The sequence below is a fragment of the Panulirus ornatus genome, chromosome 23 (assembly GCF_036320965.1).
Source record: "Panulirus ornatus isolate Po-2019 chromosome 23, ASM3632096v1, whole genome shotgun sequence".
NCBI classification, from domain to species: domain Eukaryota; kingdom Metazoa; phylum Arthropoda; class Malacostraca; order Decapoda; family Palinuridae; genus Panulirus; species Panulirus ornatus.
Window position 1 is genome coordinate 5,679,123 of NC_092246.1, and position 18,557 is coordinate 5,697,679.

At 43.3% G+C, this 18,557-nt stretch overlaps 1 protein-coding gene across 2 annotated transcripts in view; it reads right to left on the reverse strand.

The window, feature by feature from the left end:
• Positions 1-276: 276 nt before the first annotated feature.
• The window catches only part of LOC139756741 (uncharacterized), a 155,716-nt gene continuing 137,435 nt past the window's right edge, over positions 277-18,557 (reverse strand). For both annotated transcript variants that reach the window (XM_071676473.1, XM_071676471.1), the window contains 3 exons: positions 17,966-18,135; positions 10,718-10,943; positions 277-6,735 (listed from right to left, as the gene is read on the reverse strand). In XM_071676473.1, coding sequence (XP_071532574.1) covers positions 6,635-6,735; positions 10,718-10,943; positions 17,966-18,135 — 497 coding nt within the window. In that variant the 3' untranslated portion in view covers positions 277-6,634. The remainder of the gene's footprint in view (positions 6,736-10,717; positions 10,944-17,965; positions 18,136-18,557) is intronic.

Below are 18,557 nucleotides of genomic sequence, written 5' to 3' on the forward strand. Positions count from 1 at the left end.
ATCTGTATTTTCTTTTTGTATTTCAAACTCATTTTCGCTATTAACTAACAGAAAAAATTATATATATATATATATATATATATATATATATATATATATATATATATATATATATATATATATATATATATATATATATATATATATATATATATATATATATATATATATATATATATATATCAGATCAGGAACATTCAGCATTTATTAAAGACTGTTCACAAATGTCCCTAGATATTCCAAAGGAAGTTTGGGTTCCGATGAAAAGTGTTGTAAAAAAAAAAAAAGAAAGAAAATAGCGTACACATTATCCTCTTGTTCCTGCAAGTGTTTAAAATGTGAAGTTAGCAGACTGGGGAAAGTTGGGGAGGGATGTGAAGCGATGTGGTTTACAGGGGGCGACGTACTGGGTCTGGAAAAACCATGGAAGGGTCTGTGGTGACTGATTTTGAATAAGGGTCTCTAGTCTCGATGCATTGTACATGACAGCTAGGGAGTGCATTCCAGTACATAAGGTCATTTTTTTCTGTTTCTGGCGCTACCTCGATTCAGATAAATGGATATATATGTCTAAAAAGTCCGCTTCCAAATTTAAACTTGAACAACTCTGGATTTCCACACAACAGACGCAAACTGTAAATAGCGAGCAAAACTGAAATTCGTAAAATCTAAATATAGAGCCGTTTCAAACCATCATTGTGAACAGGGTCACCATCGTTTCATACAATAACACCCAATCCGTCTCTCCAAATTACTGACAACTTTCTCTAGTTCTTACTGATGGGTTTCTTAAAATGCCTATCCAGAAAGACCCATGTTTTCGAGAGGAATGTGACCTTGATGTTTAATCAGCAGTGGTACTATGGACCCTGTATAGAGGTCGTCCAGTGGAAGCAGAGGTTGAGATCGAAGTAGCCGAGCAGAGGTTAGGATCGAAGAGGCCAAGCAGCTGGTGTGGAGAACCGTTGTTCTGTGGACGAGATGTTCTCTGTACAGGATTCAATCGCTTGTGTTTGGCGATACAGAAGCTCAACCTCATTACAGGATAACATTCTCCTGTGATTGTAGCTCCTATACTGTCTGTTGTTCCTTTAAGATACGAAAAAAGACTAATGATAAGTGACTTATTAACAGCGCACCAGACATTGAGTTCTGGGATTTTTCTCTCTTGTCTTTAGACGTATTGAGATTTTCTCTGGTTCTCCATATGTCCACAACTGTCGTGATGGCTGACTTGTCGCTAATGTGGAATTTCTCCTCATTAGGAAACTTCACTTCATTACGAAAAATTAGAACAAATCTTCAACTTTCTTTTTTATTGCGACACTTTAGAGAAATCTAGCCCTGCGGGGCAGGGATCTTGCCGTGCCCTTAAGACAACCCATCTAGCCCCGTGGGGCAGGGATCTTCCCGCGCCCTTAAAACAACCCGAATCTGATAATAAGAAGATGATGACGTTCATGCATCTTGAGTGTGAGGAGGTTTCGTGCACTTAGGAATGTCAAGCGTTTGGCTCAGGTGAAGCAGATGGTAAGTACCTACCCTGGACACATTGCTGGTGCTCGCTCTGTGGTAATGGTCAGTTTTAGTCATATTTTAGTCTAGCTATTGACTGAATGCTATTTTAGTGTAGCTATTGATTGAATGCTATTCGATCCATTTTGCGAGCCACCGTGGGGTAGAGGATAGCGTTGCTGACTATGATTCTCTCACAGACTCGCCAGGGTTCGAATCCAAAAGCACACCATTCATCTTTTCCTGGTATTGTCGAGATTTTCGCTCAGTTAAGGCTCGGAAATTAAATGAAAAGCACATCAGTACAAAATCAGATTAACGACATGAGCGTGAGAAAAAAAAAGATATATATAATTTTATGAAATATATTTATGCATGCTGGTTACACGCAGTTTCTGCCGGATCTGCCTCAAAAGTTGTTCAAGCTTAAAGCTGCACACGGACTTTATGTAACAATTATATATATATATATATATATATATATATATATATATATATATATATATATATATATATATATATATATATATATATATATATATATATATATATATATATATATATATATATATACAGATAGATAGATAGATAGATGTAGAGAGAGAGAGAGAGAGAGAGAGAGAGAGAGAGAGAGAGAGAGAGAGAGAGAGAGAGAGAAAGAGAGAGAGAGATATGAGCTGGAGTCATCTAGAGCAAGTCTCGGCTCAGTAGACAATGATGACACACTTGTGTTGTGTTGTCTCAACGGATCTCCAGGTTGTTGGTATGAGACACACACGCATCATCTGGTCATGCACACGGACGTAGGCACAAACACACACACACACACACACACACACACACACACACACACACACACACACACCATCTGTTCTCTGTAACCATGTAACAGCAGGAACCCCCTCCCACCCTCCTTTCCTACCCAGCCCGGGGGCCCCCACCGTCACATATAGTCCAATCTACATATTGATCAATGACTATGCAGCTGGCCTTTTGGTCTAGAGGGATTTCTTTATCTATTTTCACCAGTTCTGTCACTTTGTCCCCTATTAGTTTTCAAAGTATAACCACAAGAATGCTACAAGATGCAAATACTTCATAGGTATCAAGGCTAACTGGTCCTGGTACACATTGACCACATCAATACAGAACTCTGATTTTGTTGAAGATCGAAACAGTATTTCAATTCTTCGAGTGAAACTTAGAAATAAACATGCTTCAGTGATATGAATAAGTTGTTTCTTCTCTAGGAGAGGACAATGCTCCTATCCACCTCAAACTCGCATACACATATGGTAACTTGTCATAAAAAAGAAAAGTGTTCCAGAACTTATCTCTGAGGCAAGACAAGTGGAGGTTGTCCCCCTGCCCAGCACTCCACTCCTCTACATTCCCTCTCACAGCTTGATTTACATTTACAACATTTACAACTTTCTGTAAGATAATGACCCCTAGGTCGATCTTCTGCGCAAACTCTTCTACCTTCCAAAACTCAAATATCATAACTGAAACGTGTCTATCTATCTACTCTTATCCATCATCGTGTTTGTCTTCTAAAATTCTCAAATAGATCAGTAAAAAGTTCGCTGACAATGAGCCTCATGTATGAATTGCTATTTTTCCTTTCGAATGAATATTGAATATTTTTTTTTTTTTGACCAGTTTTTGAACGTCCGTATTTGTGAATCGCTAAATCGTGGTTTAAGCGAACGGCCTGACGTATGAATTTAGAAATCCAAATTTATGGCCGAGTGGAGGCATTCATTCGATGAATGATAACATTTGCATGGCTTAATTAAAGTGTTTGTCAGGCCTTACGCAAAGCTTTCCTGGTGTGGGATCCAAGTGAAGTCATTGGCCGGGGGTAGACTGTGCTACCTTGCCTGTAGCAGGCATTCTCCCCAAACCCAACCCAACTCCACCCCCACCGCAACCCACCATCCCACACCCACCCTCCACTCATCATGTGTTGGATCATTGAGATATCTGTATTCTTGTGGCCTCTAGACCTCATTAAAGGATCTTCTTAAATTTTGTCTTCTGATTCTCTTTCTTTTTTCATTTTAATGGCTCTCTTCTTCTCCCTCTTCTTCTCCCTCTTCTTCCTCTTCCTCTTCTTCTTCTTCTTCTTCTTCTTCTTCTTCTTCTTCTTCTTCTTCTTCTTCTTCTTCTTCTTCTTCTTCTTGTCTCTCTGCCTGTAATCAAAATATCTCACAAACTACCCGGTGGATTTCAAAGAGACTTCATGAACTTATCAAAACAGACTCAGTAAAGAAAAGGTACGGTTCTGGTATGTTCAGGTCACGGGATAAGCTTATTAGAATGGCGTCATGCCATCTGTATACGACTGGCAGCGCAGCACTTCTTACTTTGTTTTGAAACCAACGCTGCCGGCGATCTTTGGGAAAAAAAACTCTAAATATCTCTTGGTTTTCTTGATTTTCCAACATTTGCATTGCAAATTTTCTCCCATTGTTATTCGTTCTGAAAGAAACTCCTAAAGCCTAAAGTCTGCAAGAGTAAATGAGATGTGAATTTAAGTTTTATTTAGAGAAAGAAAAGTTGAGTGAGGATAATATTTGATGAAAATCATACCAAGCAATATATATATATAAAGAGGTTGCATGGAAAGATAAGAATTCAAGTTCGTGAACTTTTCATGGGCATGTTAAAGTTCAAGGTCGAAAAGTATTACGGAAAAGTCAAAGTTCACGGCCAGAGAATATCAAGGGAAGGTCAAAACTTTTCTGGTCCAGAATGCATTATAGATAGATCTCAATTCAAGGTCAAAAAACTATCTTGAGCAGGTCAGACTTTCAGGTCAAACACAATATATATCATGAGCAAGTCAAACTATAGACTCATAAAGTATTATGGGTTGGTCAAAAAGAAAGATAGTTGAAGGCCAAAAAATATGAAGATCGAAGCCAAAACAAAATACTTTGACCGGGTTAAAAAATGTCACGGAATTCTGACTGTAAAGAATCTAATCTTACAAGTCGAGTGATCTATTATTCTGTACAGTGTTTTAAGAGGTTCAAAGTCATATGTTCAAAACAGTTGAATGCAGCACGTAACAGCCTTGTTGATCCGATCTGGTGCTTTGATCTGTTAGGAATTCTTTACCTGTGGCAAGCTTATTGTGGGATAGCACTATCCGATCCTTGTCAAGGGTAAACAACAGGGGCGAAATTCACTATAGAAGTGGAGGTATCTATGTCCTCTATGTCACTCGTCAGTGAGAGAGCAAATAGGACGTGATTCTGTGTATGTGAATACGTGTATACTATACTCACACACACACACACACACACACACACACACACATGTAATTGAGTCTCTATATCACAATCTTCCTGTGTTACAAAAAGGTAAGTCACTTTCCCTCTATAGCCAACTCTCCAATAATCATTAAGTCCGTCAGTCAGAAATGACTTTGATGACTTAAGTTCACAACACAGTTTGGTTCATCACTGACCCACACCACTGACTTACATACTATGTACCTCACCACAACCCTAAACACAGATGGTGCATTACCACTGTATAGGAATGAGCTCCAGTGTGATTTTCTTAGGAATCGACGATGGACCGGGAGAGAGAGAGAGAGAGAGAGAGAGAGAGAGAGAGAGAGAGAGAGAGAGAGAGAGAGAGAGAGAGAGAGAGAGAGAGAGAGAGAGAGAGAGAGAGAGAGAGAGAGAGAGAGAGAGAGAGAGAGAGAGAGAGAGAGAGAGAGAGAGAGAGAGAGATCATAAGGGATGTATGAAGCTGCTGCTTAGGAGACGTCAAGCCATGTCGATGTTGTCAGTGTATGCTGGCGTTGGTGGGGGGTGTGGTACGGATTCTAAGAGTTGGAGGTGATGTTGGCGCTAGTGTTGGGGGGAGGGGGTGTGGGGTGTCAGTGTTGGTGATGGTGATAGTGGTGGTGGTAGGGGTAGTGGTCGGTGTTGGTGATTAGTGTTGGTGGTGGAGATGGGTCTGGCCTTGTGTGTGGAGGGAAGGATATATGTATATAAACCACTGAGGAACACACACAAATTATACAAATTGATTTCTTTCGGTAAAGAAAACTTTCAGGTTTAATCCCTCATTAAAACTTTCTTTATATATATATATATATATATATACATATCTCCATGAGTTCCTTAGACCTACATCTATATAGTGATAACGTGTTAAGATGCTGAAGTATCACTTATGTTCATACTATGAACGACAAAGACAACACATAGTTCAGTACTTGACAAGTGGCCGTCTAGCGGTGATTTGAGCAGTGCCTGGGGTCCGTACGTGGGGTCACTGTCTTGTGTCAGTGCTTGAGGTCAGTGCCAAGGGTTCACTGCTATGAACAGTGCCTAGCCCTATGGTCCCCGGGCCCAGCGCCCGGGGGGGGGGGGCACTGCCTTCACAGTTAGTGTCAGAGCCTTGATTCAGTGCCAACAGGACTCACTGCTCTGCATCAGTGCCTAGAGGACTCAATGCCTTAAGTCAGCACCAGGGTTCACTCTCAGTAGGACTTTCAGTGAAGTACTAAATCGCACGGGAGAAACGTGGCGATCAGACGTGTTTCCTTCAACCCCAAGTTCAGATCGACAGGGAACAGAAGACCTCCTTGCGGAACCATGGGAGGAAGAGAAGTCCTTCGACTCCAAGTGCAAATAGAGGACGGGGAACAGAAGTCCCTCTACTCTACGTGTGCCGATACGGAGGGAAACAGAAATCCTTAGATTCCATGTGTAAACAAATGAGGAACAGATAATCGCAATGGCTTATGACATAATGCCTCATCAATGAAGTGAGAAATTACATAAACTCGTGAACAATTGTAATTTGAAGTATGTGTTTAGAGTCTGGATTAAAAAAAAATAATGGATAAGAATGGTTGAATTTATCAGATAATTTCTTTTGGAAAATACGTAGGGTTGACAGAGGAGTGTCGCACGCTACGTCGAGTGTGTGTGGCTGGGATGGAGACTGTGGAGGTATGGAGGACACAAAGAGCCAAGAGAGGAGGTCCCTCATCTTCTGGGCTGGCCGCTGGGTGTGTGGCGCAAGGCTTTCGCTTCGAGTGATGTGTAGTAGTTTCAGGTGTGGTGGCGTGAGAGGTGACCTGCCGTCGTTATGAGCAAGAGGGCGCGTGTGTGAGGACGCAGTGGTGTAGCAGCCACGCCAGCATCAGGACGCACGCCAGCAGGCGTGGAGAAGCCGCCACCGTCTGTCCTGTGGGGGGAGAGGGAGGAAAGGAAGGATTACACCGTATATCTCACCTACAATACCACTCTGGGATTAACAGGGATACATGGGATTAAAGGGATTACATAGAGAAATCTCCAGGTGTTCATATTCCCCACCTAAATTCTAAAATCAACCTTTTTGCCCCATTTCGTTTTTACTGCTGAAGAAGAGAAGTGTATCAGCTTGCTAAGCCAGGAGTGGTCATGTATATATATATATATATATATATATATATATATATATATATATATATATATATATATATATATATGAATAGATAGATGCCCCAATCACGCTTATCTTGGGCGGAAAGAAAAATGTTAGAGAAAAAAAATGGAGAAATTAATCAGGGTTCCACAAGTGTTTGGAAATCTGCCTCTCAGAGCTAAGAAGGTTGCAGGAAGAAGGAAAGACGAAAGCAGGAAGGAAGAGAATTCCTCCCCTTCGTTGCTCTTGGTAAGAAAGAGGGAATCATAACGTTCACTCCTCGTGTGGTTGGTGTCCATACAGAAACTATGGGAAGCGTGGGGTGGGTGTAAGCCTGGGTGGCAGCTCAGGAGAACAGCGACCAAGATAATAACTGTAGAAGAGGAAGAGGATCGAAATGGATGGTTTCAAAGAGGGGAAAATGCCTACAGAATTGATGAGACGGAAGTCTTTTGTTTCCGTGCAAAGAAATTGGCATCTGATCAGTGTTCCATATTGGAGACGAACACAACCTAACCTAGATGTGGAATAGTTATCACATAGGAACATTATCACCCTTAGCTTCCAGCATGTCCCTGTATGTATGTGTGTGTGTGTGTGTGTGTGTGTGTGTGTGTGTGTGTGTGTGTGTGTGTGTGTGTGTGTGTGTGTGTGTGTGTCTGTGACTGTGCCTGTGCGTGTAGCAAATAAGCCTCAAAATACCATGCAAATAACCCTCTGTCTTGTGCCACCTGACCTCCCCCTGTGCCAATCGTGCCTTGTGTCTTCATCTTGCCCAGTCCTGCTCAGCTGCGGTACAGCGGCCACGAACACAACCAACCCTCACAGTGTGTTCCTCGCCTCGTGCAGATCCCAGTTTCTTTTGGAGAAGACGGAGCCCCGCTTCCCCAGCGTTAATCCAAAGGCACTCTGTGATTACCATCCATCTTCCATCTGCCAGGCAGTAAGATTAACTTGTACACACACACACACACACACACACACACACACACACACACACATGCACACATGCACAGGGTAAGGCTGGAACCTTGAATATGCCTTCCACAAAATGGAGAGGATTGAAGGGTGACCTAATCGCAAACCTTAAATCTTTAAACCAGAGTGTTGATGTGGGCAGTGAACAGTTCTTCTAAAGATGTGTGGATAAAACAACCGAAAAACGTAAGGAGAAATCAAGCAAGCAAACGTGTTAGGAAAGATGTGAATCAGTAATTTTATAGTACAGGAGCAGTAGATGAATGAAGTCAACTAGGTTTTGAAGTTGTGAATGAAGTCAACTGGGTTATGAAGTTGTGAATGAAGTCAGCTGGGTTATGAAGCTGTGAATGCAGAGAGCATACAGAAGTGTGAGACATGGTTGATAGTAGAGAATGTTTAGGAGACTGAGGCCAACAAGTGGTGGGTTTACTCTCACTCGTTCTGTGGTGATTACACCAAGCCACACTCAGTACCAGCCACACCATCCACACCCAGTACCAGCCACACCCAGTACCAGCCACACCCAGTACCAGCCACACCCAGTACCAGCCACACCCAGTACCAGCCACACCCTCAGCCCGTCCTGCTGGTAATCCTGGCTTGGGATCCGAGACAAAACAATCTGGGCCTGACCATCACACGTCGGCCGAGTTATGAATACATTATCTCAGGGATCCAGTTACTCTTATGACAGAGTGGTTGCTGGGGGCACACACACACACACACACACACACACAAACACACACACACACACAAACACACACACACACACTGCGCTACCATCTGACCTCATTTCTAAAGAAGGTCACACTCTGATTGCCTGTTCCACACCACCAGTGCCCTACTAACAACTCCCAGAGATTTGTAAATAAGTAAATGAAATATAAGATCGAAAACGCTTCACTAAATATAGGCGGCCATTTGGCTGAGAACATACAGTCGAGATATTACAGAACTGGGGAGGCATGATAGAAACTAGTTATTTGATCACAAAAGGGCTTAAGATCAGGGTGGTGCTCAATACTTCTATACTGAGATCAGGGCAGTGTTCAATACTTCTATACTGTATTACATCTGTGTGTATACGTGTCTGTGTCTGTGTGTGTGTGTGAGAGTTCTATTCGTAAGTTACAAGTTGGAAGTTATGCTCTCACATCATCTGAACTATTTCTATCATACAACTTTGGTAAACTTTTGGATGCTGTCCTAATTCACTTGAAAAATGTTTCAGGTGGTTTGTCGGACGTATATATGTGCACACATCTTCAGCACATACGAAGAAACTTCATGACCACAAATCCTTTATGTGGGTCAAGGCCATTCAGTTGTCTTTGTCTTTCCTAATTTCTCTGATCCTTTGAACACCTTCTGCTGAACCACATGCCTCTTTATTTTCACCTTCATTTGTAGCTAATTGCAACCATGTTACTCCTCCTTCATTACAGATTCCACAGATCCTACAGTAACAGTGATCTATATCCTACATTAACAGTGGTCTATATCCTACAGTAACAATGGACTATATCCTACAGTAACAATGGTCTATATCATACACTACAATAGTCTATGTTCTACAGTAATAGTGGTCTATATCCTGCAGTAACAATGGTCTATGTCCTACAGTAACAGTGGTCTATATCCTACAGTAACAATGGTCTATGCCCTACACTAGCAGTGGTCTATGTCCTTGAGTAACAGTGGTTTACATTATAGTTACAGAATTCCATATCCAAATTCACGTTTCCACAGAAAGTCTTTAGTTCTGTGTAGCTCCCACGATTATATGTCTCCTCTTTGAGACTCTTGTTTTTATGTCCTCATTTACCACGTAATGAAACTCAAATATTACTCAAATATTACATGATCACTTTTTTCCATTTGTCATATTCTCAATTTCCATACTGCTTCTGCTGCTGCTGCTGCTGCTGTGTGTGTGTGTGTGTGTGTGTGTAATCATCCACCAAAAACAAACCTGTGACTTTACCTCCTTCCCTCGTCACATCGACCTCCATCCCACCCGCCACCCGAACAGAACGGCATTCATTTTCAGCCTCGTGTCTTTTGGCAGGATCGCGTGACCCCCTGAAGGAAAGGTCACACGCGGGGAAGGTCACACGCAGGAAAGGTCACACGATGCTTAACCCTGGTTGGTGATCGAGAGTGTGCCTGGTTTACCGTGTGCTGTACCTGTACTGTACCTGTATCGTTCAACTGTTCTGAAAGTTGTGGGACGATGTGGGAGCTTATCATATACCGACCATATACAAGAATAATCCATTGTTGTAACCAGTCATCTACAACCTGTGTCATGTCATCTATAATTGGCTTTGACACCTGCTGGTTGTTAGCCCCCCCTCCTCCCCTCATACCTGTTTACTGATGCTCGTTAAACATTTATTCTTGACATATAAAGGGAACTTTCACCATCACCTGTGTATAGGGATCTTAGCGACGAATGGTATACATCATCTCTATCATCTCCATCTCTGTAATTCTTATTCTCGAGGGGAAAGGGGATAGAATGCCACCTTGATGTACCTTCACCTTGAATGAGGGGGTAAGATACAGCCCTTGTGTACCCCCACCTTGAATGAGGGGGTAAGATACTGAACTCCGCCTTGAATGAGGGGGTAAGACACAACCCTAATGTACCCCCCACCTTGAATGAGGGGGTGACATTCCATGCTCATGATGAAGGGGGTATACAATACCAACCAACCCACTGTACCCCACCACCATCACCCACCCTGACCACGGTACCTCCTTCCCCCCAACCCACCGGCAGCGAAGAGCCCCGAGAGCTGGGCCTTCCTGAGCTCCGGGTTGTGGAGTTCGAGGACATCAGACTCCCTGAAGAGTCCAGAGATCTCGGCGGAGCAGCGTAGATGGAGCCGCCCTTGGCTGTCCCACAGCTCCTGCGCAGGGAGCACCACCCGCAGGGAGGACGTGTATGTGTTGTGACCTTCCATGTGGGATGTCTGCTGCCGCACGAACTCCTTAGGAGCCTGTGAGGTGGAAGATGAAGGATATATCAGGACTGCGTGCTGAAGGATCGTCCTCGAAGGCTGGGGAGTGAGGAATGGCTTAACTCAATTTACATACGTTAGTATCCACCAAAGTATAGGGAAAAAAGGCTCTTATAGATTAAAGACATAATACTGTACCATAACCTGCGTAATAATGATTACATTTAATCATCTTCAACAACCATGTTATACGTTATTCATCTACTCATGCAACGGTTCACAGATAGGACAAAACTCATGGCTCAGTGAATTCATCTAAGATTATACATCAATTTTAGAACAGCTGGAAAACTTGGTCTTACACTTGCCTCACCTACTGACTCTCAAAGCCCTCACTACCCAAGCCGCTAGAGGACATGAAAACATGACAGTAACGTCAAATATGTAGACATAACATGGTTACTTGTAAGACAAATCAAATCATATCATGAAATGAACCTGAAACTCTGGAGCAATAACTTCTCTCCAAACGAAAATACAGACTTTGATTTAAGATATATTATAAAAAGGTAATGATTTAATATCTTGTACAATCAGGAGGTTTTCATTGTTATCATCTCAATATTAAAACATAGATATCAATGTAAATACAACAGTTGATTTGATCGGAAATCCTGACGTCCATTGGTGCAGTTTATTCGGTTCAAAACATCTGAAACTACTTTCAGACACCAGAAGTTACACTTATATAACATATTAACCAAGACATTCATATGTAAAGTTAAGTGTTCGTAATGTAGCGGTTTACCTGGGCTTCTTAGATATAAATCACATGTATCACATACACACAGGCTCGTGTATACATACTGAATATGTTTACCCACCACGTAGTGGGCTATGAATATGTATGAATCTATTGCTTCCATAACTGTACACATTGGCCACCGGGCTTTTGATATAAAAAAAAAAAAAAAGGCAACAGAAAACAATTTTTCTATTCATTTTGAACCAAGCAGCCAGTCAATAGAAAATCTCGAGCCTCAAAACTTCGACTGGACAAATCTATAATGAAATGTGGACATTCCAAAGACGATACGAACTATTTTTTTTTTTCCTTTGCCTCAATGGCGAGCCCACGAGTCATATGAGATGCCTCTGGCTATCCTGACCATATAGCGGAAGTCACCTTGCCTGACGACAGGGTCCTATATCCCCTTCTACTACAGCACTTTTTAACCTGTAAGCGCGATTCGATCGTCTTCGCTCTAACATATAAGTGACTGAGAGTGTCAAGTCATGAGACTCGATTCCCTATCTGTCGACTCTCACACCGCCCTCCTCCCTCTTCTCAGAACCAAGGCGAGGGTTCTCCTCACAGGGTCAGCCATTCTTCCTCAGTCTTCCGACTTGAGTAATCTACTGATAACTCTCCAGCTGATGAAATCACTTACTCTCATCTACCTCACCTTTTGGATTATTCTACATCCTCTCACCTGTTCCCGTTCCACCTCCTTCCACTGATCCTATGTCCTTAAAAGTCCTCAGTATTCTCCACCGCCTTCAGAAGATACTGGTGTACGGGGCTGGTGGCATACCTCCTCCTCGTGTCCTACAGGAGTGTGTCTGTGAGCCTGACTTTTGATCCTCGTTCTCCTCAGTTCTGACTCTCCATCTGGAAACATGACTTGCTCCAGCCCAACCCCGGGAAAAGTGACTATTCAAACTCTTCTGATTACCACCTCATCGGCCCCACTTCTATCACCTCCGGAGTCTACGTAACTCTACTTGATTCTCAATTCCTTAAACATGTATGTAGAGTCCAATCCCCTCCTTTCAGGTCTAGCAGTGATCCTCTCTCCTTTGTTACCTGCCTCTGGTCCTGCTTTCTTCATGATACATCTTTCTTCCTGATTCTCAACGTTTTTAAAGGATTTGAAAGCATTTGACATCCTGTGACACAGTCCTTTTATTTTCTAAATTTCTATCCGATCGCCTTTGGCGAGACTGTATCACCGGGAGTCCCGTCAAATCAGAGGACTTTTCGCTTCAGAGGAGCACATCATTTCCCTCCTACTGGAAGTAGCGCCGCTTTGAGCTGCAGGAACCTCTGCAAAAGAGATCTGGAACGTTTGTAGATAATATGTATGTATATATATATATATATGTATATACTGTGTGTGTGTGTGTGTGTGTGTGTGTGTGTGTGTGTGTGCGCGCACAACATGAGAGAGAGAGAGAGAGAGAGAGAGAGAGAGAGAGAGAGAGAGAGAGAGAGAGAGAGAGAGAGAGAGAGAGAGAATTGTGACCCTTTAGTGACCTTGCCTTACACACCACCACAACAGAACTTTTCATTACAGCCAATTTTTCCCTGATACTGCGACAAAATCTAAAATTATACAGCAGTAAAGTCCCTCAAACTCGGATCAACTGCTGAACTGTGCAAACTTTTCTATTAGCTCTACTGGTCGTACTGGGGGGGGCGGGGGACGGGGAAAAAAAAGTTGAGGGAGGGGACACGCAATGGGGGAGTGTGGGTGGGGGGGGGGGTGTTGGTGTAGGGGAAGAGGGAAAGGGGGGGAGGGGAGGTTAGCATCCCCCAGCTATAATACAGTAGGGGGAGAGGGTAAGCAGGTTGCCATCTCTCACCAGACGCAGCACAACCGCTCCTTTTCCAGATGTAATCAGAAAAAAAAAATATGATGGTCGCAGTAAGGGTCAATACGCACAGCTGGGACACTGGTTTCACGACTTTCTTGACACTACTGACTCTGTGGGACTATCTTGCCACGATGGATGTGGTCAACCCTCCTCACTCGGTCGGAGGGACGGACGGTTGGAGGGACGGACGGTCGGAGGGACGGATGGTCGGAGGGACGGACGGTCGGAGGGACGGACGGTTGGAGGGACGGACGGTCGGAGGGACGGACGGTCGGAGGGACGGACGGACAGTCCCCATTTTCTTTTTCAATCTTTACATAGAGTCAAACACCAGTCTCCATTTTCTCTCATTGTCACATAGAATCCCACCAGTCTCCGTTCTCTCTCTCTCTCTCTCTCTCTCTCTCTCTCTCTCTCTCTCTCTCTCTCTCTCTCTCTCTCTCTCTCTCTCTCTTACTACATGGGATCACACAACATTATCAATTCTCTCTCTCACTCTTTTTTTTTTTCTCCTTTGGGTCGTTTTCTGCGAGATATATCATGCAATAATGAGCCTACACGTCCTGTGGGGATTATGTAAAATGGGATTTGTTTAGAACAGGATTTATGGAGGTAGGATTACGTACACGTCAGAGGAGGAATGTACGTGGAAGAGGAATTCAAACGAAGCGTTGAACGGAGACACTCTAATGAGGGATGAGTGTGGATGATAAACGAAGGATGAGTAAAGATTCTCAGTGGAGGGTGAGTGTGGATGATAAACGAAGGATGAGTAAAGATTCTCAGTGGAGGGTGAGTGTGGATGATAAACGAAGGATGAGTAAAGACGCTCGACGAAGGGTGAGTATAGATGATAAACGAAGGATGCGTAAACACGCTCAACGAAGGGAGGAAAATGATGGGTAACTCAACTCAACGATAAAACAAATGAAAACACGTAGGATACGAAGGAATGAGAAAACCGAAAGCAAAAGATAAGAATCACATGATAAAAACAAGTGATAAACGCAGAGACAAACAGAAACAAAAATATCCAAAAACCTCATGTGACGAAGAACAGACAAATCAACAGAAATATTACCATAAAAACACAAACAAAAATTAGCAACACTTTTTTTTCTACAATGACACAGGGCGAGAGACTCAATGACAATTGGTAAGAGATGCAGAGAAAAAAGACTTTGACTCAAATTTGAGGCGAAACGAAATAATCTAAAGTTATTTACGAGGAAAAAGTGAAGATATATTAACTATTAACAGAAAGAGTTAATCTATGGTCTTGAAAGAAACATGGGGTTAACAGTGAGCTAAGCAGGAGACGAGAAAGTGAATGGGCCAAATTTTATGTCATGTGGAGGAAGAGGCGATGGGAAATGGCCGTCTTGAAGATTACGAGAGATGAAATTAAGATATCTGTGATGAGGATCAAATATGAAAAGCTCTTGGGCGAATGCCAGACGACGCTAGAGAGGCTGAGGCCCTTAGAGAACTGGCAGACCTCGAAGGAGGAGGAGGACGAGGACGAGGAGGTGCAGGTGCAGCAGTAGGGGATTAGCGTATGCTGAAGAAGGAGACGGACTTTGTATGAGCAGGAAGGCAAAGTGTGTGTGTGTGTGTGTGTGTGTGTGTGTGTGTGTGTAAGGTCACTTGAGATGGGTATTGCCAAGTCACCCAGACGTACGATCAAGAGAGTAGACTTGGTTATATTTTTGTTTTAATCTGAAGGTAAGGTCGTGAGATCTAGGAGACAACGAGGCTTCCTTACTGCCCCGTCTGTCTATAGTGGTGGGTTGGAGGAAGAGCCTTCTACTTTACTATCTTGTCTCCATCTGTGTTGGCTGGTAGGGAAGACCCATCTGTTCCGCTATCCTGTACGGACGAAAGAGTTTAGAATTAAGAGCAAATGACCCGAGTGAAACGCGTATTCTCGAGTGTAGTATGTGAGGTGGTGCGTATGTGTTTCCAGAGTGAATGACAGTAACTCAAATCATGAGTGACGTAGGAAGATAAGGCAACAACCTAGGCCAGAGGACAGTACTGTCGTGCTCAAGGGACGCACCTTTGTGCTCAAGGGACGCGACCGTCGTGCTCAAGGGACGTACCGTCGTGCTCAAGGGACGGACCGTCGTGCTAAAGGGACGGACCGTCGTGCTCAAGGGTCGTACTGTCACGATCTAGTATAGCAAGGCTGTGCTCGAAGGATGAACATCCGGAGAACAGGTCTTCCCCCCCAGAACAACCTTTGATATCAAGCACCAGTAATTCTTGTTCTGGAATTAGCATATGATATATATTCATAGAATTTTTACAGAACTAAGTTTTCTCTTAAGAATACAAGTATAATCTCCAGGTGCCATTTTATTTTACTGGTTTAGCATGTAAAAGGCATAAGCAAAATACATTTTCGTCATATTATAATTTTCCTTTTTTCTAATTATCTTTCAATGGAAGAAATTTATTCTGACACCCTCGATTCTGTTAGTCCCCGTTGCTTTATCTTGTCTGTCCACCTCAAATAATCTCTATGTTTATCCTACAATTGATTAGAAAACCCTACAGTGATTAGTGATAATTTCACCTCTCTTGTCATGAAGATCTACGGACCTCGTCGCCTCATGTGTTGAAATCCATCAGTGATTCAACTCTAGGGAGGCGCATGGTGATAGGCCCAGTGAGGGATGACATGGTCGCACCTCCTCCTCTACTCCTCATGGTATGGGGAGGTAATTGTTCCTTCTTTGAACGGTGGAGGATCATATGGTCGCTGATCAATATATATGTATGGAACGGGAATATAACACGGGAGAGAGATTTGATTTAATTACTTCCAGTTAAACACACACACACACACACACACACACACACACACACACATATATATATATATATATATATATATATATATATATATATATATATATATATATATATATATATACCATATCTGACTCATGATTCACGTCAGGGAATCATGAGTGAGGTACGTGATAGCTCTGCTATGGCTTCAGTAGGGAAGACCTCCTCCTCCTCTTCCTCCTCCTCCCGCCTCGTCTCTCATAACTTTAATTCGGTCGAGAACAACTTGGGCGAAGAATAATCTCTCGTTGCTTCCGGATTCTCAGGAGTTTTTGTCAAACTCTGACTGAAGTCAATTCTCACTAAGCCTTCTTTACTTAGAACTTTTCCAGATTTTCCTACTCATCCTCATCCTCCTCCCTCCTACTCCCTCCTCGTACTCCTCCTCCTCCTCCTCCTCCTCCTCCTCCTCCTCTATAAATCTTCCTCTTGACTGAGCAATACTAGATCTTACGCGGTCTATGTATCTTCCTCTCGGTAATATATCCCTATGGATTATCTAGACCATAATGTCCCTTTTGTGATCTTCTAAATGCTCGTGTTTTAATGTTCCTCTCCATGTGGAGCTAGATTACATTGGTTCTTCAGGGGTGGATGGATTACCTTTGACTCATCTGCGTCATTTCTGTTCTCCGACTGACCTGAGATGCGTCTGCCTTTCTATTATCCGTTCCTCGTAAATTTTGGGTATCGAGTGTTCAGCGTCTCCGTCCAAGGAAAAGCTATTCCTGGCTGACTACGGGAAATACTGCCGGTCTTCTATGGTATAGAGAGAGAGAGAGAGAGAGAGAGAGAGAGAGAGAGAGAGAGAGAGAGAGAGAGAGAGAGAGAGAGAGAAGGGGGGGGTGGGAAGAGGTTTCCGTGTAACCTTCATTGTTAGACAAAGATAAGACTTTTGCGTTTCAGTGATCGTGTTGCTGTTCCAGGCAAAAACCCTGTTAGCATCCAGTCTCACAATACCCTTAACTCCACACGCTGTCTCTCTCTCTCTCTCTCTCTCTCTCTCTCTCTCTCTCTCTCTCTCTCTCTCTCTCTCTCTCTCTCTCTCTCTCTCTCTCTCTCTCTCTCTCTCTCTCTCTCTCTCTCTCTCTCTCTCTCTCTCTCTCTCTCTCTCTCTCTCTCTCTCTCTCTCCTTCCAAACTCTGCTTTAGGCTTTACAGAAACAATGTCCCCATCATCGCGGTTTTCTCTCCACGCATCAGACCACAATTTGTATTACTCTAAACACATCTCAACGACACGAACGCCTTCGCACAATCAAGACAATAAGCTTTTTCTTTTTTCTTGACCCCTGAGTATATTACAGACGAAGCAGAAACATCGAGTATCTCATTCCCTTTTAAATAATCAAAGAAAACAACGAAGGTTATCGCCAGCCAGAGATATACAGACGTTGACACAAAGATCTGATACCCCTCTGTAACACAGGGTTAATTAGATGAAGGTGTAGTTATCATTGAAGGGGACATGTTCATCACATGATACCAAGACGTAAATCAAGATTGCTAGAACAGGTCATTAACGAGGGGGCTGTTGGCTCTACTAACCTTAGTATCGTTGATGAACCAGGTCAAGAGGACTGGTGGGTTCGAACCCCTTGCCACACAGACTGCCTCCACATGGTCCCCATCACGGACCTCGACTGGTCCGTCCCCATTCCATCCGGCCACCTCGATCGTAGGGCCGAATTTGCCGGCCCTATTCAGGTCCGGAGGATCTGCAACACGTGATGGAAAGATGGGTATTGTGGTGTACCAGGTGTAGGAGGGAGGGTGTACCAGGTGTAGGAGGGAGGGTGTACCAGGTGTAAGAGGGAGGGTGTACCAGGTGTAAGAGGGACGGGTCTGGTGTACCAGGTGTAAGAGGGAGGGGTCTGGTGTACCAGGTGTAGGACGGAGGGGTCTGGTGTACCAGGTGTAGGAGGGAGGGGTCTGGTGTAGACAATGAAGGTTGTCTGTGGTAGAGTCAAAATGGTATGATTTGTTTGGGTTGGTGTATCTACTATATCATTCAATTTGGAGATGATTTGTTTGGTTATGCTGGTGTAGACATGCTGGCATGGATTGTTTGGTTTGCTTATACTGGTGTAGACATGCTGGTATGCCTTGTATGATTTGGTTGTGTTGGTGTAGACATGCT